Source organism: Branchiostoma belcheri, unplaced genomic scaffold, assembly GCF_001625305.1.
Source record: "Branchiostoma belcheri isolate BF01 breed outbred unplaced genomic scaffold, Haploidv18h27 scaffold112, whole genome shotgun sequence".
NCBI lineage: Eukaryota > Metazoa > Chordata > Leptocardii > Amphioxiformes > Branchiostomatidae > Branchiostoma > Branchiostoma belcheri.
Genome location: NW_017802514.1, coordinates 458,765 through 483,830, shown reverse-complemented (window position 1 = coordinate 483,830; position 25,066 = coordinate 458,765). Strand labels below are relative to the sequence as shown.

Sequence of the window (25,066 nt, the reverse complement as noted above, 5' to 3'; positions counted from 1 at the left end):
ACCCTAAATGATGAATAGAATGTTCTCGGAGGTCAGTAAGTTGAAAGTTGACCTAGAGGTCAGTGCTGTGGCGTCTGCTGCTGGTGTCAACAACTGTGACAACTTCTCTCTGCGCTTTCTTCGTGATAATTCAGCTTTAACAGGTAACAGCAGGCAACACCGTTAGCTAGCACACCGAGAATCATTTCTATGCCTAGAAAACACTATGTTTACTTGCTGACATAACTTTGTGGGTAAAGTCTTGTCCACTTTTAGAAAGGCCCAACTCACTGTTACTCAGGGATAATCTAGACGGTTGATCAAAGTCCACACACTACAGGTAAGGAACGATGTCTTCACTTTATTTGGGAGACAACTAATACAAATATTCTTAACGATTTGTAGTACGTTCCAGAGGTGTTGACGACTCTGTTTTCCCCCAGCACGATGTCGGGACTAGTCCGCAGACTGGGGAAGGTGGGTGTGGACACCTCAGCTCTGTTCCTGTGTGACATGCAGGAGAAGTTCCGACCCAACATCAGATACTTCCCGCAGATAGTACATGTGGCGTCAAGGATGCTCAAGGTACCTACTAACCGACCGCACCCCCTCCTGTGCACCTTTCTACAATTTTGGGAGTGTTAAATACCAATGTTGAGATTCAGAGCATAGAATTGAATAAAACCAGGTGCTATCAGAACCAAAAGTGTGACATTAAGACTTTTATCCATTTGTTTCTTTCAACCTTAGAAAAAAATCACCACTTCACAAGAACAACTTATCCCGACAGACAGGAATGATCATGAATGGAGGAAAATTATAGTAACATTTTTTTTTCATCAGTTTATCAACTGTTTATGTACTCATCCTATATCCTTTATCACCAGCATGATTGATATTGTTTATAGGTATGCCTTGACAGTTGTTTATAATGAGGAAGGGAATCAATAAACCAATCAATTAATCAATCAATAAAAAAAATCAATCGCAAGCATCGATGTCTGATGCAGACAATATTTAAGGGAATAACTCATCATCATCATCATCATCATCATTCATCCTCCGTAGAGGTGGAGCATACAAAGTTAGTTCGCCACAACTGTCTGTCATACATCACTGAGAAAAGTTCATGTCCCTCCAAGCCAGTTTCAGTTTCAATAAGGGAATAACTACCAGGAATGTATTATGATGTTATGTATTATGGTCACTACAGCCATAGCCTTTGTTCTTTATTTCGTCCTACCAAGGTGGTTTAAAAGACTGGTCCTGCTATTTCAGGCAGCCCAGATCCTGGAGATGCCTGTAGTAGTGACAGAGCAGTACCCCAAGGGTCTGGGCCCAACAGTGGCGGAACTGGGCGACATCAGCGGGGCCAAGAAGGTGTCCAAGACCTGCTTCACCATGTGTGTTCCCGATGTCATGGAACACATCAGGCAGTCTGCTGGGGTGAAGTCTGTTATCCTGTGTGGCATCGAGACACAGGCCTGCATACAGGTCAGATCTTACATGGAAAACAGCACAAATATGACTTCCCCCTTATTTTATTATATTAGCTGCCTGCTCGTTTTTAGTGAGGACAGATTTTTCATAAATGAGATCTAATTCTAAATCTTGTTTGCAAAAGTTGTTGAAATTATCGTGTCACCAAGAAAAACAGGAAAATTTTCTTTGATCTTCTTGCCTCAGAGAACTGCACTAGATCTGCTGGAGCAAGACTTTGACGTGCACGTCATCGCAGACGCGGTGTCGTCTCGCTCCATGGTGGACCGCATGTACGCCATTGAGCGACTGCGACAGAGCGGAGCCTTCATCACCACCAGTGAAGGTCAGTACTCCTTATTTTATCCTAGTCTCCACAGACTGAAGTACTAGTAATTCATTACTGGCTCGAATACAATAAGTAACTTTAATTAAATCCAACCATGCATGCTATACCTGCTGCACTTCCGTTTTGACAAAGCATATATAATGGTATATAATGGTCTTCACTGCTGGATTCCAACCCATAGATTACTGGCCAGAGCAGTTTTGGTGGCAAAACAGTTTCCTCAGCCAGCTGACTCCATTACCAAATTATTTGGACAAGTTTCTGTCAACTCATCTCATGCAGTCTACTGGAGATTTCAGTCCAAAATCTAGATCCTTCTGGTACTTGACAATTTTGATCTTGAAGTTGCTCCCATTGTCAGTGATTTGCATGGCTATTATAAGCTGTCAGTTAAATCTATTTCTTAACATGTGATCTCTACAGGGATGCTGTTGCAGTTGCTCGGAGATGCTGCTCATCCCAAGTTCAGGGAGGTTCAAAAAGTTATCATGGAGTCTGCACCAGACACGGGCCTTCTCAGCCTCAAGTCAGAATAGTCCTGAACATGGCTGCTGGAAAATGTGATCCTGTGTGAACCCTCCTTGTTCGCAGCTGTGATTGGATGAAATACTGCCATTCAAATCAGAGTATGCAAATTATATGTAGCTGTAGAAGCTAGAACAATGTTGAATTATGGGTTGATAATGAAAATAATATTAAGATTTTGATGTAAATTCTTCCTTGTTTCAATGTCCTTCCAATCTTCTAAAATTGTAAGAGCCTGTAGATCCTACACACCCACAGGATAGGGTTGGTACAACAAAGGTAACAAATATACTATCTACAATGACTTTGTGAAGCAGTGAATACACACCATCTGCATTAAAACATTTTTATTACTAAAAAAAAAAAACAGTGATTCTCATTGCTCACTTCCATGCCCTGTAGGTCATAAGCGACTTACAAGCATCAGGCAACAGCAGTAAATATCAAGCAAACATAAGGTCTCATTCATACCAGTAGATAATCATGGATCTCAACATTTCATAAATGCAGACATTCTTCATGACTTTAACACAGGATATATCGTGATAGTTATTGCAAGTGACGGAATCTTCTGCCTTTCATGGTCCTTCACTTCAGTGTAGCCTGTTTCGGAGGGCATGAAAAATAAAAATATGTATATCAACTGCCATATTCTTACCGGTGCGCATGTCACAGTACTAGGCAGTTTGTTGGGAAGTTACAGATGACATCTTCATCAGCTAGTCTAGCAACTGTCTACTTTTCCTCCAAAGCCTTCCTTGTATCTAAGTGCACTCAAGGAACTATCTTCATGAATGAACTACCAAAATCATCAGAACATAAACTAAAGAATCATCATCATGGTGATCAAACACACATAAATATAATGCCGTGGCTCAGGAGTTCGAGCAACACAAGTTGCATGGAATCCACATGTAATATAGGGGTGTGATAAACTAGTGGTTTTTGAATGAATCTCCCTTAAAACAGTGAGATTTTACCAAGAATGGCAATCATTTTTGACGTGGATACTAGTATTCTAATGAAAGGGTCTTTCCTTCTTTCAAAAAACGTCTGGCATTGTCTGACATGTTTAGCCTAGCAGCATTTTCTGCAAAAGCCATTTGAAGGAAAATACAACAGAACACATACAGTGTACATCATGTACATCCACCAGACTTGAAAAGTGTGTTGACAATTGTTTAGGACAGGCGTGAATGCTATAATTATCAAAGGAAATACATAACATATGCTGGCAGATTGATTTAATTACATACCAATCATCATCATTCTGAATAAAGCTTGATTACTTTTACTTAGAACAGGTGTAACATGATAAATCATAAATGCATAGTACTAGGAGTGAGTTCTATATTCGTACACAGGCTGAACAAGTCTTGCTGTAGCATCCACATAATTCCAGAAATATCGCAAGCCCCTCATAGTCCTGTACTACTGTTGTATTGCTACCGTACATAAGGAATTCAAGCAAAACCAGCACCATTTTGTAAGTGCTGAAAAAGGAACATGGTGCCAGAAATTTCCTCATGAAAAGAAAAGGTCTATCCATTTCTCGGTGTTACCAGGCAGTATCATTTTGCCAACAGCTTTCACCCTTCCATTGTCAAGGATACATAACATCCTGCCATGTAAAAATTCAGTGCTTTTCAACTTGTTTGTTAGGACCTTTGTATAAAGCTTTAAAGGCAATACACACACACACACTAACACACTGTACTTGGAGATGTCCCTCAAGAGAAGGCAGCAACAATCTGAAGACTGTAATGTTTTCCAACAGAGCTTCTCTTGGTAATGAAAAGTAAATAAAGGTGTACTATTACAATAGATAAACTACATGGTGTTGTCAGGTACACAGTCATGGGCCCAATACCATGCTTTCATTCACACTGCACATCCTCACACTAACAAAAGGCCACTATCATTTCATTTCCCTGGTTCTTCGCTTTTCTCGGAATCAAGATAAAGCAGACTGATTACATGAAAATAGATCCTGCTTGTATTATTGTAGTACTCCAATATGCAGCATTGGAATACTTTCATGTCACCATGCTTCATGTTTGATTTCTAAGAAAACCTACAAAGAACCAAGGAAACCTAAGGATGTGGCAATATATGCTGTTTTCTACATTTATCAAAATATTTGCACAAATCCTTTCTATCATCCCCCCCTCCCTCCCAGCCCAACCCCAACTTATATAGAAATTTGTCACAAACGATTGTTGTAGCACATACATTTTGTATACCTTCATTTACCAGGCTTCGGTCAGGCCTAGAATGCAGAGTCTCCCCACTACCAACACCAGGCCTGGTACACGTGAGCACTCAGATTTCCACATCTGATTAGGAAATATCAGTTGAAATTCAAATTCACCCACATACAAACTCTACCCCCCTAGCCAATATATACCTACATGCAGCAACGTCAACGGTTTCAGTGTTTCCCAAGGACTTGCATTTCTCAAATCACTCTTGCTGTAGTATTACAAATGTTATTGTTTCGTAACAAACACAAATATGCTTCAATGTCACCTTTCCAATCACAAGTAATGAGAAGAAAACAAAAATGGCAGAGTAAAAGACACATGATGTGATCTAACAACATTGCCCTTCACAACTGCCTTGTTCATGAAAATTTTCTTCCAGCTTTATCTGTTATATGTCTGCAAAGGATAAAAATAAGTTAATTTTCATCACTCCTTCCGTCAGTGTATGCTTCTTAATGTGTGGTACTTGAGAAGGCTAAGATATATAGGCCATGCCAAACTATACAGTCAATACTATGCTTCCCAAGACACTTCCCAGTAGATGTACAGTAAATCAAACTGAACATCGTCTTTGTTTTGCTGCTGAAGTTCAGCATGAATCACAACATCCATCTCCCACACATTGCATTGTTAATAAGAGGAGGTAACAGAAGTGGTCAGTGCATTGTTTATTGTGCATCTCAACAGCTCCCTGCTTTGTGTGACCGCAGGACTTGTAATGTTTGTCATTTTGCCGTCGGTGGAGAAAGCAAGGGAACTGCAAGTTACAGGAAAACACTGAAGGTAACTTTGTTTTTTTTTCTTTAGTCGGCATGCTATTCAACTTTGGTAACAAGGGGAACTGCTGACTGCTCCAAGATTTTCCTTATCAAATCACTTCTGTTGTAGGTAACTAAGGACAGCATATCTGCCCTTTTGCTACGAGGTAATAGCTTTCATTGAAAAAAAAATTATGAATGTCTTCTAAGTATGTACAGAGGACCTGTACACAAGCTATACCTGGGTGTGTAAGAAGCTACTAGGAGGCAGTCAACACATCCACCAAGTTACAGCCAAAGTTGAAAAGCCACCATATAGAATTCTCTCTATCTTTCCACTATAAAGGCTTGTTTAACACTCCCCTTCTGTCCAAGCTATACAACATTATGGCGCGCTGCTTTTACACTCACTATTTTACTGGGCGGTTCTGTGCTGATCACTATCTTTAACGTGGAAGAATTTCAGAACCATCCTTCCTTACATTAGCCTATATTCAAGAGATGATTTTGTGACGTGAAACTTAAACGAAGGCCAGGCCCCGAGCCTATTAAAATCTCGGAGTGGCTTGAAGCCCCGGCCCAATGAAGAGTGGAAGGATTGAGAGTCCTCTTGCTTGACCGGATGTCTCAAGCTCTGGGTTGTCTGGGGTCACCTCTTATTCCAACAGCTTCAGCACCTTGCCAACAGCAATGGTTTTACCTGCAGGAAAGGACACAAGTTTGGGAGTTGGTCAAAGGCTTGCTTACACTAGCGACTACAGTGTACATGTTTACCAAAAGGACTGTGGCTGGACATTCTTACCACCCATCCCATCCCAATTATTCAATTAAATCTGGGGGAGAGTAATTCAGTCGGGATTCGAACTCCCAACCTCTTGGTTCAGACTTCAGAGGAAGTCCCTAACCACTGGACTATGCACACTACAAAACTACGGGTCATGTTGAGTTAAAACTAGGCTGCTTCTAACCTTCATCTCGTAGAGTGAAGCGGCCCATTTGGGGGAAGTCCTTGAAGGTTTCGATGCAGATGACTCCCGTGGTCTCCAACCGGGCAATCACAATGTTGTCCTGCTTGATAAACCGTGGCCTTGGCTTTGTCTTGTCCACCTTGCCAGTCTTCCTGTCCACCAACGCTAGCAATAGCTGGACATAAAATGCAGAGATGGACAATATTTAAACTCCTCAAGATGCAAGATACACAATTTAAGTTGTACGAGTCAGTAAACAGAGCAGAGACAAGGTGAAGTGTAACCTCATAAGGTACCCATTACAACCAACAGTACATACTAACCAACACATAATAGCACCACCTGGCATACGCACCTTGAACTGCACCTCCTCCACGCAGGCATGACAGTGCATAACACAGCTGTAGCCGGCACAGATGATGGACTTGTGTTCCAGGATCACCACCTAGAAGGACAGAAACATTCTGTATCTGTATGGCCAGCATAACTGTCCTTTCGCATAACACACCAGCTGAGTTGGTCAACCATGAGAAGTGTGGAAATTTTTCGAAAGTTGACAGTGAAATGTGTCATGTATTGCATTTTAGACAAGCATGCTGGAGTGGATCTATGCTTAACATAGGTGTTGTAACATGCAGAGGTTTCAGCCAAGTGTCCCCAATACACAGGGACGAAGGCTTAATGTCGCCTATCAAGGACATCCTGTATTTCCCTATCTACTTCATCATGTTCATATGGAAACTACAGTGTTACGTATAGCTAACGTACCTGAGCATCAAAAATCCTCCCCGTGTTGCACACATTCTCTGGTGAACACAACACGAAACCTGGGATGATGTCCTACAGGAGGGGGACAGGGATCACAGTTAACACGGTTTGCATTTTGATAACCTCGTTGCTGAAATGCATCCAGGATCCTAATACAATAAGTCATTCGAAACTGACAGTTTCTTGTCTCTCTAATAATAGTACAGTCTTAAAAGCCTGATGCATGAATTAACTACAAGAATGCACCATAAAAACTTACCTCTTCCTCGATACCCTTGAGCCTCAGCTTCAGGTTCTCCCCGGGAATGGCACTTTCCACTTCATTCTCATCTGACTGGAGGGCCAGGATTTCTACGCTTGTCTGAAAGAACAAAATGTGTGATTATTTGCCATGTTAAAGTACAAAATCTATTCTTCATATTTGTATTGGTCTTTACCCTAGACACTTCCCAACACATCCCATTTACAACTGTTGACACTAAATTTGTATTGATAAGGCTTAGGGAAAAAAATGTTTCCTGTTTCAGCCCTGAAAAAATAGGGTCGGTAGGTAGGGATTATCTTTTTTTTCTTAGATTTAGGGGACCTCTAGTGTTCCAACATTATAGTGTAAGGAATTAAAACTTGCATGAGGACACTTATATTTTAAATGTCAATGTTAGGAAACCAATTGTACAACGTTTCATCACTCAGATGTCAGATCATGGAGCTAGAAAAGGTTGATCAGCTTGAAAAATGCATGTCCTTTGCAGGGATCCACAAAAAAAAAGTCTGGCTAGAATTGGCAGGTTTTTCTAGGGTCAGTCAGGAAACAAGAAATAACTTTTTTTCCTAGGCCTAAGGGAGATAGGTACTAGCAGGGAGAGTTAACTAGTATGCTGCTATCAGTATACTATTGGCTGTGTTGTACATTTTGTACCTTGTTTGGCATGAGTACTAGCTGCATGCCTCTGGCCAGAGTTCCTGACTCCAGTTTGCCCAGTGCCACCGTGCCCATGTCCTTGTATCTGTCTGTGATAGGCACTCGGATGGGGGCCGTCCACCCTTCTGTCAATGCTTTGCAATTCATCTAGGTACTGGATAAGGGGTGGACCACTGTGGATGGAAAGTGGGATCAGACACTTGGCAAATTTACAAAGTGTTCTATACAGTCTTCACTGATTTCTACTGTCATTTATGATCACAAGGAAAAATGAACGGCAAATATGGTACCAAATCGTGCTTATAAAAATGTAAAACTATTTAAACTGTACAAACAGTTCATGAAAATTGGCATTTCTTTGAGTAATGAAGGAGGACACCTACAAAAACAGTGTTATAACCTTTGGCCACAAGAAATGTTGCTATACTGATATTTCTTGTCCTTATGTCTGACACAAAAGTTGTAAAAAAAGAATGTCTAGTTTTCAATAAGACTGTCAAAGTGTACTTACCTGTACCAGGGACAGATCTCTCTGTCTGGTATTTTCAGGTTGGCACCAGTGTATCCCGATACGGGAATAAAGTAGAGATCCTTCTTGGGGTTGAAGCCAACTTTCTTCAGGAATGGGATAAGTTTCTCCTTGCATTCTTCATACCTGGGGACACACGAATTTCAACGAATGGATTAAGCCACACCTTTAAGATTACACAGTTTAGCCTACAATTCATCCTGAGGCATGCGGGATACTGGACTATCTGGGCTCAAAATACATGTCATGTACTGTAAGTCCAGTTATGTTCACGAATGCTTTATTTCACGAGATGGAGCAATTTGGGAGCTCACGAGGTCTATGACTTCGCGAGTCGGTATTTTTAACAAGGCGTTACATATGTCTCTGTCGGCAAACTTACCGACAGTCGGTACGGGAAATTATCAATCTTTTTTTTTCGGGACGCGCGGTTAGAACATGGTTTCTTCGACATGACACTTGCCCATTAACGCAAACTCGGGGTCCTGGGTGCAATGGACGGCATCGCCAACAACGTGGACATCGCCAGGGGGATGGGGATGGCAATGGGATCAGAGCCACCTTGAGCCGCGCGCGTGAGTAACAAAGCAGCCGCCGGTCCGCCGCCGCCATGTTTGAACTTTCGACTCGCAAATTTTGCCAACTTCTACACGTAAATTCCTCACGTAAATCATCATTAGTTGTGAAATTTTAGCGCACTTTTCTATAAATTTGCTGGTTGGGAACATTCAAAACCATGTTGATTTAATAAGTTGTAAAAAAATCAAGCAAACTTAGACCATTAGACAACGCGCTATGTAAACAAAGGCCGCCATGTTGGATTTCTTGTGATTTGTCGATCGGCTTGGCGGGTACTCGGCGGTAGATTTTCGTGCAATTCTTCCCTATAAATACCTGTTAATGTTGTATATGTAGCGTAAAGTTTCATGGGATGTATGGAAATCTTGTGAAATGATTTTTTTGCGTGTAGCTTTGGTGAGTAACGTTTAACCCGTGTAGTTTGATCTTTCGAGGTATAGACAAAAGACCCCACGCCACGCTATCCCGCTTGGTTCTATTTTTTGCCGATTTTCCGTACCGTAAATACTCTGCTTAACGTCGCTTGTACACGACAACTTTTCACCGATGTATGTTGTAAAATTCCGTATGTACGATGTTGCACATGTTTACAGCTGTTCGCTGCTATGTTATCGCTAAACTAGCGTTCTTGTTAAAACTGATGTTGTATAGTCGGCTTTGTAAACTTTTACCATTCTTTGCAATTAGCACTTGTACTAGTAACAAAATAATGATTCCGTGAACCATATGCTCATTGAATAAAGTTTATTTGATTCTGAAATGAAGTCTGCTGTTATTCGTTGAGTCTTGTCATTTACTAGTACTACGTAATGTAGAAGTTGTTAGTATAGTGAATAGAGTTGCGACGCACGATGTGTGGGGGAGGGGGGTGGTACGTACGGAATGGGTTCGCGAGGAGGTGAGTTCACGAGAAGAGCGTCTTCGTGAAAACCGTGAACTTAAAGATTTCGTAATCAAAAATGGACTTACAGTACCTTTTTTTTCGAAATAACTTTTGGCAGTCACCTACACTCGTTTGCTCTGTAAATTCTTACTCAAACACATATACATGGTGACAGGAGTCTAAATCCCTCCTGCTATAAAATTGCAACATGATGCAACCCAACACTAGTTACCATGGTGAAAGATGTCTGGTTCAGGTCATTGACCTTTTGTGTTTGGAACAGAAGACGAGAAAACAGCAAAAACAATGTTTTCCTTCGGTAAACATAAAAACGCCAGTAATTCAGAATGAAAGGGTAAGTTCATTAATTTTTTCACCTTGCTTGACTCCATTCGACCGTGGGATCGTCCATTTTGTTGATAACTACAACTATGTGCTTGACTCCTGCCGTCTTCACCAGCATGGCATGCTCTCTCGTCTGTCCGCCTCTCTCAAATCCCGTCTCAAACTCCCCTCTCCGAGCAGAAATCACCTGAAACAGATACGTGCAAAGTTATAATTAATACAACTATCTGCACTGTAATCTAGCTTGAGTAGTCACCCTTCTTTCTCCTTCAAGTCTCAACATAGAAATGCACCTCCTCGTTGTCTATTTTTCCTTTTTTCTTGAAGTGACTATCAAAGACAGAAGGGACAACAGTACAGGTGCAAAAACATGCTGGTTGCTGTCCTAGAAAACAAAATTTTATCTGGCACGTATGACCCGCTACTACAGTCACGTGTCTCTGACGTCACGTTCCAAGAGTAGAAGGGTTTATTCTATAAACAAAGTTGATGGAGTCAACCGAAAATTTGGGGTAAATCCCAATTCTTTGTAGTTAGTGTTGGAAATTTAAGCTTAGTCTTTATTTCATAATAACTTGTACCAACACAGATGAAGTTTCATGCAAAATTCAAAATTTCATAATAACTTGTACCAACACAGATGAAGTTTCATGCAAAATTCTGTCTACAATTCTAAAAATCAATCATCACATTATAGTACAGTACACGGATAGTTAAAAATGACTGCATGTACTTCCAAATTCCCGTTGTCACACTGATGATAAACTGACAGTTACCAGAATAGCTATGTCAGCTTGTGAGGCTCCACAGATCATGTTGGGCACGAAGCTTTTGTGTCCAGGAGCGTCGAGGATGGTGAAGTGCCTTCTCTCTGTCTCGAAGTACGCTCTCCCTACTTCCACTGTCTTGCCTTTCTCCCTTTCTTCCAGGTTGGTGTCCAGCGCCCATGACAGGTACCTTCAAAAAGGAGAGAAAGGAAAACATTCAATCTGTAAGTCATAAATACAAGTCTCAAGTACAACGGACCATCATACCCCTATGTGGGGTTGTGGGGTGCAGAGCATTTAACTCAGGTCCTAAAAGGTCCTGGGTTCGAATCCTACCAAGTCACCAACGTTGTGGCCTTGGGAAAGACACTTTACACGACTTTCCTCACTTTGCTCAGGTGAAAATGAGAATGCCAGAATGATCATTATCATGATCACAGGCATTTAAGGAAAACCAAACCCACCACAAAATACAGCTGGTTTTGGAAGGACACATCTGTATGTACCAAATCAGGCCATCCACCAAGAATTACTATCACAAAGCACACTCACCAAGTTTCTCTGTTCTTCTCTTTTGCTTCTCTCTCGTATTTCTCCAGCGTCCTTTTGTCCACCATACCAGTCAGATACCTAACGCACCACCAGGTAAGACAACATGTTTCAGATGGAAGCATCCTACTCATGTAATATAAAAATCATACAAATACAACACTAAGAATGGAAGTTGAAGAAATTACACCTATACAAACAAATGCCAGATCCATGAATTGCATGTTCCATGACGATTATGACCTTGATTGATACTTACATGATCTGGCCACCAATTGTCGACTTTCCAGCATCTGAAGGAAAGAAACAATGAAACTGAGCAAAGTACATTGTACATGTTACAGCTTTGAGGAATTCAACATCATTAGCTAATATGTACATGTTTTCAACAATGACATACTGGTATCTTACATACAAAAAAGCTTTGGAATAAATACAGAGACCACTATAGAATAAGGCTTTTCCTGCATGTCAAGTTTTGAAATGTTAGACAAAGACATCAATACTAACCAACATGGCCGATGAAGATGACATTGATGTGTTCCTTGAGTGGTGCGGAGGGTTCGGTCGGTTCTTGGGTCTTCTTCTTGACGGCTGCAGTTGCCTTGGCAGCTTCTTCCTCTTCATCCTCCTCCTCCTCTTCCTCCATGGGCTCCCCTTCCTCTTCTTCTTCTCCTAACTCCCCATTGGCTGCCGCTGTAAGGTAATGTTATATCATCAATAAGCTGGTACACAGTGTGCACTGTGTATGTGCAGCATGAATCTATGATACACTGTGGGCGATATGTCAAGACTCAAAGTTTAAGGCCCCCAAAACAGACATACCAAGCCGTCTTTTTCATGTTACTAATATAATTAGCCTTTGGACAAGAATGTTCAAGAGAAATTATCATCATATCCATCTACCTTTCTCCAAGTTGAGTTAACAGTCAAATCTGTAGAAGTTGACCACCTTCGCGTAAGGACCACCTGGCCATTGTGACCAATTTTTGGTGATCCCTTAGGTAACTTTTCCCATTGACACAAGCATTAAGAAACCTGTCTATAGTGAAAACCTGTCCACGTAGACCAGATTTAATTAGTCCCATGAGTGGCCCTCTAGTCAGGTTTTTACTGTACATATAACAGTTCAGGTACAGGGACCTACCCATGTCATCCAGAGTCCCAGGCTTAGGCTCTGCTGGGGGTGGTTCTGGGTCGTCCATGGGTTCTGTGGGACAGACACTATCATTAGATCTAGCCTCCATAGCATGCCAAAAACTGGGGGATTTGGGGGTCTTCAGGGTCTTTGGGAGCTTTTATGTGCTATTTTCTGATTGCAAATAGACAACATAGCCGGCCTGGTTGAATTACCCCCGTTTTTAGAACTGGGCTCATCAGAAAACAGCCAAAGACCACCAAACCCCCAGTTCTAAAAGCCTGCTATGGAGGCTACATTAGATCTATTATAGTATTAAGGGACATTTTGGAGTGCAACATGGCATTTAAGCCTTTTTCTACTATTCAGGGTGAGATGAGTAAAAAAAATCTCCTACAACCTGCAACCTCCAAAGTAGGAAAAAGTTTGGGGAAAAATATCACCAACTTACCAGCTGGCAAGCGCAAGCTAAACGTTAATGAACCAAAAGATATACCACTCCAGAAAACAGAAATACAGTGTTTTGCCTTCTGCATATGTACAAAGGAATTTCCTGTTTCGAGCAATGTAAAAATTGATACAGCGCTTAGGGTATGAAACCAGTTTGTTGTAGTAATCCATATCAGTTGTTTTGATCTCGGCAGTACTGATTTCAACAACCATGATTATGGATCTGTTTCCAAAGGGCACTCTAGCTAATTGAGCACTTGAAACATCAATTATTCAGTATGTATCAAAGATTTGAATCAATAGTATTTTCAACTGTAGATTTACATTTAACTGCCTCTAACCTTATGAGCCACTTGTTGAGCTATAATGGTAGTCACAAGGGATCAGCCATGGACCTATCTTTTGACACTTTGGTTTTATGATAAAAGCATTTGAGTAATTATTGTTCCCTAATCACTCAGTCTAACCCTCCACTGTGTGTTGTACATGTACGACATACTGTAAGTCACTTTGTATTTGCGGATTTTGCAGTCACTTCTATACCACAAATTTATGATTACCACAAACAAAATGAGTCGCTGACTTCCTTTCTTCTGTACCTGCCGCCACCACGAACATATACCGTAGTTCTGCGAACATTTTTCTCACACCGCGAAATTTTGCTACCACAAATACTAAGCCATTTACAGTTGTAAATTTACACTGTTAGAAGATTAGGAGGGTTTTACCTTGTGTGTCTCCTCCTGCTGCAGTCTCCGCGTCCATGGCGTTGTCTGTTGACCCTGCTGTCGGGGACGCTGCATCTGTGAGAAGGACATAACCCCCATTACTGGCAATACTCCACAGGGCTCATAATGGCCACTACATCAGGCACTGTACACTCTTATCATATATCCATATCATCACAACACCCCACTGAGCTTGGCATTAAAACGGAGTGCATCAAATGTGCAGAACCCTGCCAAGGTTAAGATAACAACCGTTGACTTTTTATTTTGAGCTTTTAAAAAATCAGACAAGGTATGTAATTACTAAATTAGTCTACTCTATTAGTATTCTATCAATTCATATGGGAAAATATCAACTTATGGTAGAAATCAGGCCTTTTGTGACATCAGCAATATCTAGTATATGTACTATAAAGATGCATTCAAATGTGACATTTCTGAAATTAAAAATCAAAACAGACTGAAGCATAATCTTTGATTAACTCTTTTCCCGTGTCCAAAAACATACCCTGATCCAGCCTGCATTACCAAATACACGAAGGCATAGAGCTCCTTGCCGCTTCATATACTTGGGCTATAGCTGGATGCTGAATCATTTCCCTCAGACTTATTACCATACAGTGCACTTACTTTCCTAATTGCACATGGCAAGGTCCCAAACACCATTAACTAGCTGCTCCCTGCATCTGTCTACCCCCACTGTGGTGACAGTGCTGTCAATACTGCTAACCTTTAGCCATATAAATATCTGTATTGACTTATTGGCAGAATTTGATATGGACAGACACAGTGCTGCATTCTGAATACTTCAAGTGCAGGGCCACACCCTAGTGTAGGGCTCCCCGTGCATGCTAAGTGATGTGCATCTAAATGAAGCCAACAGGTGTTTTGGGTGGCATTCTCAACCCCAGGGGATAATTAGACATGTGCTACTCCAACGGTTAAATATACATTATACATTCAGGGTACAATGTCATCACAGGCTTTTCTAAATGTGCTATTTGGCACAGGTCATAGGTTTTAAAATAAAAGTAAAGGCCCAGCCAAACCAAGCTGGTTGATGAGTGTAGGATACATTTATATTTAGCTTTTCTTGTGATTACTTTTGAAATAAATGCATAGGTATATCGCCTTATGTTAACCATAATAATAAGCCACATCGAGCCTTTTAGGGAGGTGTTACGCTATATTTAGGACATCTTTTAGAGTCGATTCCGCGTCACCGAGTGGGTTTTTTCTCCATGTTTCTAATATGTTTGAATTATTTAGAAGAAAAGAATACCCTAGTAACAAAAGTTCTAAATTTTTCAAAAGTTTGAAAATGAAAATTTGAATATATTTGAATTCATTTATATATTTCTGAAACATTTTGAAAGTGACTGTACAAAGATCTCTTTATTTAGAATAAATTTGAACTACCCATTTGTTTCTTTCACTATTCGAAATATTTAGAACTATTTCAAACAAATGAAAAATGGTAGATGTGGGTAATTGCCCCCATAAAAGTAGGTGCTAATCCTACTCTTCTGTATTCTTCTGTATATTTTTAGATTTCACTGTTGGACACTGGTGGCTCTTTTGTTGTAAGGCATCAATGCCTGACACCCAGGCAGTCTACCCTGTACTTCACAGGGATGTGTGAATTACTTCCTTCCCATCCCACTGACCTATTTACAAATTGTTAGAAATAATTCGAAATAATGGTAAAAAATGGTAGAGTGCTGTTAGAAATATTTAGAAACTATTGGAAATGTCATATTCCACATCAGGAATATTTCAAACGTTTTAGAAAACCAGGGAATTATTTAGAATATTGACAAGATGTTCAAAATATTTCTAAATAATGAAATTTCTTAGACAAACAATTACAAAGAATTCAAAACATTTCTAAATAATGACAATAACAACCCACTCGGTGACGCGGAATGGACTCTATGAGCAACATCAAATTTCCATTTACGCTCTACTACCTTTTAAGCTACATAATGGCAGACAAAGGTGCAGCTGAGGACAGCTTAGTAATAATCTGGCTTTACTGCATTTGGAAAGAAACATACCAGACTAGGGTTGACCATAATTATGCTCTAATTTGATAAGTGGCTTGTATGACAGCTGTATGGTACGTGATTAATAAGCTCCTGTCTCACATGTAATAAATGTAAAGCATAAGAATAAGAATACAAAACATACCAGAATCTTCAAAATGTTGGGTTGGTGTTACTTAGAATAGAAAAGTAATTATTTACGTAACAGCTGGCATGAATATATTTAATTCAGATTTGAAGGCCAATAATTATGAAAATGAAGAACCTTGGCCCCACATACAAGGCTAGCACGAGAATATCCTTGACCCTCAGTATATCAGTAGCTCTCAAACTGTCACCAACAATGACATGTCTGAACTACAGCTGGCTAAAAATACCACTGGAAAAGTTTTGCTACCAGACATATACCTTCCTGTCCTGAATAGTGACCTGACAGATCAGAAAGATAGATTCTCACATAGGGCAACTAACACATCCCTATATATACACATGTATTATATACAGCCTAGCATTAGTACCATCCATGTTTGTTTACATTACTTACTTGTCATAACAACAAATTTTCCAGTTAAACACCTTCAGTAATAGTTTTATTTTAGGAATAGTCTTTATGCCCACTGATCTGTTTCTGAAAAATCAGTATAATCAAAACTTCTGCTTGCAAATTACCAGACAGTCAGTATTCTGAACTGACTGACAATGGCACAAGGTTATAAACATGGCAGACATCTTGCATCTACATGCATGACAGCTTCTCAAGGTGAGAATGCAAATGTCACAACCAGAGCCTGGGCAGAAAACTGCTGACTGTAGCTGCTAGTTTTCATATTGTGTAATCTTACTTACTGCTCCTTCTGTTATCTTATGATCAACTTCCAAAAACTAAGAAGTCTCCAGAAAATCCAGCAACAGTTGTTGTAGTTTTCATTTAGACATTTCAGACCTAGTCTGTTGTCTCTGTGCATTTCTTACATACCCTCATTGCAGGGTGAGTACAGATAAGAAAAGTACAAGAGCAGAATACATTACAAGACAGTGTAACAGAAGACAACTTGTAAGTTGTGCCTGTTTTTCCAGCCAAAAGACCTAAGAAGCTAGGAAAATTACACCATTGTTATCTTATGATCTTTCTGCAGGTATAATATAGATACAATATCATACCTAAGCTCAACTTGCCAACAACAGACAGTTGTCCAATAAGTTGGTCCAATAACCAGACCAAGGCCATATCGTGATATCGTGACTGACTGTACAATTTAGGAGTTATCAACTTAAGTCAAGGTGGGCAGTGGCAATTCAATAGGCTCTATTTTCAAACACCACGAAAGATGATGAAACATATGGTACATATCATATATGATCTAAGAAATTGGTCTGGAAGTGAGTTTTAACTGCAAGGTTTCATATGGGAATTTGTGGTTAACGCAAAAGATTTCAGCGTATACTTTAAACTTGACTAAATCAATGGTTAACGTTTAACGGCAGTGAACCTTAATCCGACACTTTTATGCACAAGCAAGATTGAATGATGAATCCACAACCAGACATTCGGTATTTTCGTTAATCATTTAGTGCATCTTGTAGCCTGTTTTTAACGCCATACCTACGTGTGTGTCACTCTCCCAACCATTGAGATATCGCGGGAAAATTGCGTCTTCAACATCGCTCCCGATTTCACCGTGCCCTGCGTATTCTGTTCTAAGCGAAACCTTAATCCGACGCCATGCAACAGTGTAGCTGTTTGCCTGTAATTTTGCTATTCACAACAACATTTTTTTCTCAATCCCTTTGTCAAACAACAGACACTTATACAAGTTATCAACGGCATCAAAAGTAAGTCGGTAGGCCGGTGCACCGCGGTGCAGCGCTACACCAAATCACGTGGCTTGGGACTATTGAATTTACAAAGAAGGGGACCGCATTCGAATCAGTTACGGCGGGGCATTTTAGTTCCAAGAAAGGAATAATTGAAGAATTTTACAATAATGTTACCAGTCAAAAACTAAATTCTGCACTATTCCGAAGTATTTGTCACTAATTTTGGCGATAATACAAGTATTGCGATGATTTGCCACATCCACGTACAGACTAGTGGTATCGTCTTCAACAACAACAACAAGTACATTTCGGATTCAAAATGGCGGTCGTGTTCGATCGGCCGCTGAATGACCATAACGAACTCGCTCTGTGCTTAAAAAGAAGGACACTTCTAGGCAAGTGGTTTGTCAGCAACACACACCTTATTAATTGTTTTTTTATTCGCTGTGACGTTGAATGTATAGCATGAGGATGTAAAGGAGAAATTGTCGATGTTTTGACCACTGTCCTTCCGGAAGCTTCCTCCCACGACATGCCTACCAGTGTAAAACAGGCTGAAAATTTTCATGACCTCGTCTCCACAACATGTTGACTTCGTTAGCTCACTGTTTCAAGTTTTTAGGCTGTGTACCTTATTGAGTTTGTAAAGCAATTAAAAGATTTTGCATATCAGTGCTAGATCCTAACAGACAGAGGAGTGTTGAAAAGTGTCGGATTAAGGTTGCGTCGGATTAAGGTTCACTGCCGTTAAGTTCTTTATACTACTTTTCATGTGTAAATCATCCTTACTGACAAATTATCACAAACAAATATCAGGTTATGTCCTTGCATGTATTTGATGGGGACATGGCTGCAGGTGCTTCAGAAAAATTACAGAAACTAAAACATTAGTGCCCCTGATACACAATAAATGGAAAGCCAGTTCCCCTTTTGTTTACACTTCCTTGAAAGTTGATTGAAAAACAAGCTAAGAGCATCAGGCCTCCATTGTTTATCACTAAGTTGTTAAAAACAGCTGATAACACCAACAAAACCACACGACCGCCTGCCTATCAACAGTACCAATGGAACTTCCATACTCTTTTTCCATGAGGACTTTTGGTACAAGGATTGTTTCGGAAATACGTTTTGTTTACCATACATGGTTGCATATGGTACAGCCTGTCACAACTGCCCCCCCCCCACGAACCATATTATACCGTAGAAATTGTACTAGCATTTAGTTTTGCAGTGGTTTTATGTCACATTAGGAAAGAAATTGGGGATTCTCTGTGTTTGAAGCTCGCAGTTGAAACAAATTCTGGAGTACAGTAGAATTTTCTAAACACAAATTCGGAGTGTCGTAGTTCACCGCGAAAATAAAACCACTGCCAACATGTCAGGATTTACAGTATTTTGAATGGACAGAAACACATCTGCCCTATTACTTAATCCTATGACACTTGTGTAATTGACTGACCAAAGTCCTTATAAGAAGGGGTACAGAGTTTTAAGGAGAGACCTGCAGAGCTATAGGCGTAGGCATATCTGTCAGCTGATCGCGTGAAAAGTGCCGTACCATGTCATATTTTCCCCCATGCCTGCGTGCGCCAAAAACATGGCGGACATTTTTTCGGACAATCGACAGACGTTCGTACGAGTGTACAGACACCAAGATCGGCTAAAAATCGGTACATCGCCCCGGACTAGCCCTGCAGAGACCACAGATATGTTTTCAGAGCAAGTATTTATCAGAATCGTGCGAACCTGGCTGCTGTTCCTGGGATGGGGAGGTCTTTGTCAACCAAGATGGTACGAAATCCGGGGCATTGATGTTCAAGCTGGAAAAAGGCTTCTGAATTTGTAGCGGTGCCTCGGTGTTTGCCGGTCCTGAGTCCGCTACTTGCTCCCAAGAATCGGGCTCTTGGTACTGTCCGTTCGCTGGGTCCATGTTGGGCGTAAAACCGCGGAATTTAAGTAGAAACGTTGCCTTCTGTGAGGCTACAGGAGAACTCACGACACAACCTCGTGTGCCGGCGTGACGTCATCTGGTGCGTACCACGCATGTGCGCACGTGCGGCAGGACGACATGATTGCGCAATGTGATATGGAGACAGAATTTTGATGCTGAAATACAGTAAATACGTTCTGTTGAAGAATAAATCAAAGATTTGATTTTATCAGCTTTTGGAGCAGCGGTAGTCCATCAAAGTATGGTAATCCAATTATTCTATAAGGTATAAGGATCACATTCTTGTGAGCTCATTGACTTTGAAAAAGCAACTTCTTTCTTTAATTTCTTTCATTCCTTCTTTAATTTCCCTATTTGGGTTATTTTCTGTTTTTATTTATTTTCTCTTCTTTGTACCACAGAATAACGGTATTCGCTTTTGCTTATTTTACCACCGATTGACGGACATACAAAAATACGCATGTAAGCAACCCCTACCCTGGACCATGACCATGCATTTGGCGCCTCCATCAATAATACCGGTTTGTGAGAAAGGGCGTTAATTTGTCACGACGGAGGATGTGGGCGATTCTCACGAACGCTTATTGTAGCTGACCTTGAGAGGATCCTGATCGGCTAAAAGTTTGGACAGTCCAACAATTTAGTTTAATTAAATCAAAACCTAAGTAAAGAGGAGCTTGCCGCCTTTTCGTGGTATGGTAGGCTTTCCTTAAGAATTTCTGGTAATTGGTGACAGCAATGAAAGTGTTTATACAGTACTTATAGATGAACATTCATCGTCCATCATCGCCATTTCATCACTTCATCTAAGGGACAAACCATTAAAGTCAGGGTAGGGTGTGTATTTATGTAATTTTCCACGATTGATTTCGTCTCATTCATTTTCTAATGTGTAGACATTGAATTTTCTTGTTTTTTTTCTGCTTAAATTATAAATTCGTCCCATTATAATCCATATGCAGCCTTTGGCCATCCAAGCACTACACTCCGCAAAATTGTTTCTGCACTGTCCCTGCAACACAACATCGGGGTGAAAGGTCAGGACAAAGATGGCGGACATCACGAGATTTTTTGTCTTCCTGTTGTGTTCTTGTCTTGCCAGTCGTGCTGGGAGCGCCCCAGGGAACAGAAATGTCCTTGTCATTATAGGTGAGGGTTTACTTTAGGTCGTTATTCCCGGAGTAGACAGGTTTTCGATACAATGTTAGCAGAATCCTGTGAAAACCGGGGATGGAGGGGGTTTACTCTCATCAACTGTAAACATACAGGTGTAAACTTTAATAGAACCTCTAGTTACATGGATTTTATTGTGTGAGCGAAGTGCAAATGTATCTATGTTTGTGCTGTATGTTGACAGACAAATTTATTAGTCTTTTCCTTTACTTGGCTTTATATGAACATTAGAATAACGTTATAACAAATTATGAGTACAGTACACCACCGAGAAATAATATTTACTAGCTTATTAGGACAGAAATTCAGCAACCAGAAGCTTGACTTAACATATAACTTTTCTCGTTGAAAAAAACGAAGAAGAAAATAGATTTGATGTTGAGACTGGCCAAGATTTTTTAAATGTTGTAATTATGATTATAATAGTACATTATGATATACTGACTATATTATTACAACATTATAATGTATCATAATTTCTACCAGGTGTCCATGCCTTGATGTCTGTGATATTTTCTAACAGGTGATGATGCAGGGTTTGAGACGCAGGTGTACAACAACACGGTGTGTAAGACCCCTCACCTGAACAGCCTGGGCAGCCGCAGTCTGACCTTCAGACAAGCCTTCACCTCAGTCAGCAGCTGTTCTCCCAGCCGCTCAGCCATCCTCACAGGTCAGGGCAGCGCCACGTTTGAGTAGTCTATACCAGACTAACTACACTGGCTATATATAGGAGAATAGTTGTCAGGGAAGTTTGGCCGCCTTGGGGGTTGACTGACCACTTCAGAGGGAAAGAAACAACCTTCCACGGCCTGACTTCCCTGGCCAATTTTACTCTCCTTTTTGCCGAATTCTACAATCTGTATTCCCATAGAAAGGCCTGATGGAGGCTAATGTTTGAGTTAGCAGTGGTACACGCCTACTACATGTAGTATTTATTTTAGTCAGAGAAATGGAGAGGAAGCAACATCTGCATCTGCTTATGTGAATCTCTCCTCAAACACAGACAAAATATGAATAATAGAGGGGAAAAAAGGAATTGGATTTAAAACAAGATAACAACACAACACAAATCTTACTAGAATTAGGCAGTCTGTTGAAAAATACAAGAATGGGATAGGTGTGAAAGTGAACTAGAGTAGTATTGCACTCATACATTCTGCATAACCATTTGCAACAACTGTGACGATAGCAAAAGATATTTTGCAACACAGACGTTACATCAGTCTACTGTCATTAAAAGTTCCAAAGTTCCTGGATACTTCTGACTTCTTGATTTGTCTTAATGTTCTATGTATGCTGTTTCCAGGTCTTCCCCAGCATCAGAATGGCATGTATGGTTTGCACCAGGGCTACCATCACTTCAACTCTTTTGACAACGTCAGAAGCTTACCTCTCCTGCTCAACCAATCAGGAATTAGAACAGGTATTACTAGTATGCATATACTCTTCAGGACTAGGTTTCCCATAACTCAAGATCTGTTTGCTGGATTTTAGCTTGAATTACAAATTGTAGCAAGGCAAAACCTTGTCTTTCTAACAATTTGATACTAGTAACTTGCACTTAGGAAACATTATCTCAATTTAATGTTCTAAACTACAGTAACCAAGAGATGCCTACATTTGTAGCAAGATAACTGTGATATTTTCTTCTTTCCTCTCCCCAGGAATTATAGGTAAGAAGCATGTTGGCCCTGAGTCGGTGTACCCTTTTGAGTTTGCTGAGACTGAGGAGAACAACCACATCATGCAGGTGGGCAGAAACATCACCCTCATCAAACACCTGGTCAGGGAGTTCCTGCAGCAGAAGGATGACAGGTGAGGGGACTGAAGTCACTTTCCTACAATTATTGTTTGTCTTAAAACAAGTGTCTTACATGGACACACATTCAGGCTATACATGTACATTTCAACAGCTTTATTTTAGTGTCTCTTACTTTGAAGAATGAAATTGGAGATGTTCATTGCCTTTATGGGACATATTTTAGTGACACAGCTCTACAGCTTCACAGCAAATGTCTGTTAGCCTCATATGAAAGTATAACTTCAGTTTTGTAGAGTTGTGTTGGAAAAATGAGCCAAACTACTTTTAGGTACTCAGGCACCCAATCGGTACACTATTCTGTGATTCATTCTTCATTGAGTAACATAAAGTTGAAGCAGTAATTTTCTTTAATCTGTAAAATACATTTTCATTCCAGACCTTTCTTCCTGTACATTGGCTTCCACGACCCCCATCGCTGTGGTCACACCAACCCACAGTTTGGGAACTTCTGTGAGAAGTTTGGTAATGGAGAGCCGGGCATGGGGCTCATTCCTGACTGGACACCCGTGCACTACTCTCCAGAGGAAGTCATAGTTCCACCATTTGTACAGGACACTCCAGCGGCAAGAAGTGACCTGGCAGCTCAGTATACAACCATCAGTAGGATGGACCAAGGTGGGCTGGCATTCAGTTTTGCTGTCAAATACCATAGGTTAATGCATGAACTTTACTGTACAAAACAGCAGAATGTCTCAAACATTCCTAACTGAGCCAGTGTCAAGGAAGCATGGCACATTTTTGTTGGAAAGTCTCCAAAGAGTGCAGATTATTGTCCCTTTTGTACATGCTAATTGCAGCATTTTGAATATAATCTTAATGGACAAGCAGTAAGCGGAGGTATTCCTTTAGTTCTAAATTTGCTGCAGTTGGGGACAGTTATAAACACTGCTTCTCTTTTATTCTCTCAGGCATAGGCCTGATCCTACAGGAACTCCAGGCTGCAGGCCACGACAAGGACACCCTGATTCTGTACAGCTCTGACAACGGTATCCCCTTCCCCAACGGGCGCACCAACCTCTACACCTCCGGCATGGCTGAACCCCTTCTCCTGTCCTCCCCCCTCCACACCTCCCGCTGGGGCCAGACCACCGACAGCTTCGCCAGCCTGCTGGACGTGGTGCCCACGGTACTGGACTGGTACGGGCTGGATTATCCCGAGTACGAGATATTCGGTAAGAACAAGGTGGTGAAGCTGACGGGGAAGTCTCTCCTGCCGGCGCTGAAGGAAGAACAGTCGTGGAACACGGTCTACGCCAGCCATGATCTTCACGAGGTCACCATGTTCTACCCCATGAGGGTTATAAGGACGGGAGACTACCACCTCATCCACAACCTCAACTACGCCATGCCGTTCCCCATCGACCAAGACTTTTTCCTCTCCCCAAGTTTCCAAGACCTTTTAAACAGGACTCGTGAGGGGCAGCCCCTGCACTGGTTCAAAACACTCAAGAACTACTACTACCGCCCGCAGTGGGAGCTGTACAACCTGAGGACTGACCCGCAGGAGACTGTGAACCTGGCGGGAAACAGTGATTACCGTGACGTGCTGCAGGAGCTACGCAGCCAGCTGCAGGCATGGCAGAGGATAACCTACGACCCCTGGGTCTGTGCTCCCTGGGGAGTGTTGGAGGATGAAGGTCCGTACAAGGACAACCCTGTCTGTATGAGTATGGACAATGGAACATGAGGGAGTTGTCACATCGTGGGGTTATCGAAATTATGATTCGTTTCTATGCAGTGCAGTATTTTATAAGGGTTTCTATTTAACTTTAGTTTTGCTATCTATCCAGGGAACAGTAATATATATTTTGCACACATTATATATGACAAACCCTGCAGGATAGGAGCATAGCTGGTCTAGTTGCTTACAGTTAGGTCCACAAACAGTTAACAGAACGTCTGTCAGGATGACAGGGAAAAGATGATCAGTGACTAGAATGTCACTGATAGGCTCTGTTGAAAAGTCATTACTCTTGATCAGTGGTGAAGCCATTCTGTGGCATTCCAAGACTCTCCATGTTCATACATCTGACTTGGTGTTAGGCAAAATGTGAAAAGTCCTCATTTTTAGCTTTTTGCAGAAAATCTCACCAAACTCTTCAAGCACATCATGTAAAGTAGTTTAATATGACACATTTGTTTTCTCTTTCTTCAAACATAACAACTAACATATATACAAGGTCTCTTCAAGCAAGTCTATGGAACAAATGGTTTTACATACAATGTAAATTAAAAAAACAACATTGATATGACGGAAAAATATAATAAATTTGT

At 40.9% G+C, this 25,066-nt stretch overlaps 3 protein-coding genes across 4 annotated transcripts; 2 read left to right on the top strand and 1 right to left on the bottom strand.

The window, feature by feature from the left end:
* Positions 1–35: 35 nt before the first annotated feature.
* LOC109461706 (isochorismatase domain-containing protein 2-like) lies at positions 36–3,730 on the top strand. Of its 2 annotated transcripts, none has more exons than XM_019758097.1 (5): positions 36–143; positions 423–564; positions 1,258–1,473; positions 1,666–1,804; positions 2,231–3,730. In XM_019758097.1, exons 2-5 carry the CDS (start codon positions 427–429, stop codon positions 2,341–2,343), a joined length of 606 nt encoding a protein of 201 aa, XP_019613656.1. In that variant the 5' UTR covers positions 36–143; positions 423–426; the 3' UTR covers positions 2,344–3,730. The 2 variants fall into 2 exon arrangements, with proteins under 2 accessions (XP_019613656.1, XP_019613664.1); XM_019758105.1 differs by lacking the exon at positions 36–143 and adding an exon at positions 209–319.
* On the bottom strand, positions 2,665–19,899 carry LOC109461697 (eukaryotic peptide chain release factor GTP-binding subunit ERF3A-like). The gene is given in 16 exon segments (XM_019758087.1): positions 2,665–6,054; positions 6,323–6,497; positions 6,678–6,767; positions 7,091–7,162; positions 7,350–7,451; positions 8,010–8,123; positions 8,125–8,185; positions 8,524–8,667; positions 10,381–10,535; positions 11,125–11,305; positions 11,668–11,745; positions 11,924–11,957; positions 12,175–12,360; positions 12,812–12,874; positions 13,981–14,055; positions 19,590–19,899. Coding segments are annotated over 16 exon segments (1,758 nt in total). The 5' UTR covers positions 19,774–19,899; the 3' UTR covers positions 2,665–6,010.
* A 925-nt stretch (positions 19,900–20,824) lies between these two features.
* On the top strand, positions 20,825–24,584 carry LOC109461930 (N-sulphoglucosamine sulphohydrolase-like). Its single transcript, XM_019758414.1, has 6 exons — positions 20,825–20,943; positions 21,491–21,640; positions 22,277–22,393; positions 22,635–22,785; positions 23,169–23,407; positions 23,701–24,584. The coding sequence occupies exons 1-6, from the start codon at positions 20,844–20,846 to the stop codon at positions 24,477–24,479; spliced, it is 1,536 nt and encodes a 511-aa protein (XP_019613973.1). The 5' UTR covers positions 20,825–20,843; the 3' UTR covers positions 24,480–24,584.
* Positions 24,585–25,066: the final 482 nt, after the last annotated feature.

Coding starts and splice junctions, on each gene's coding strand:
- LOC109461706 (XM_019758097.1), top strand. CDS start 427: ATGTCGGGACTAGTCCGCAGACTGGGGAAGGTGGGTGTGGACACCTCA. Junction 1,474..1,665: donor AGACACAGGCCTGCATACAG/GTCAGATCTTAC, acceptor TTCTTGCCTCAG/AGAACTGCACTAGATCTGCT. Junction 1,805..2,230: donor CTTCATCACCACCAGTGAAG/GTCAGTACTCCT, acceptor TGATCTCTACAG/GGATGCTGTTGCAGTTGCTC.
- LOC109461930 (XM_019758414.1), top strand. CDS start 20,844: ATGGCGGACATCACGAGATTTTTTGTCTTCCTGTTGTGTTCTTGTCTT. Junction 22,786..23,168: donor CTGCAGCAGAAGGATGACAG/GTGAGGGGACTG, acceptor TTTTCATTCCAG/ACCTTTCTTCCTGTACATTG. Junction 23,408..23,700: donor CATCAGTAGGATGGACCAAG/GTGGGCTGGCAT, acceptor TTATTCTCTCAG/GCATAGGCCTGATCCTACAG.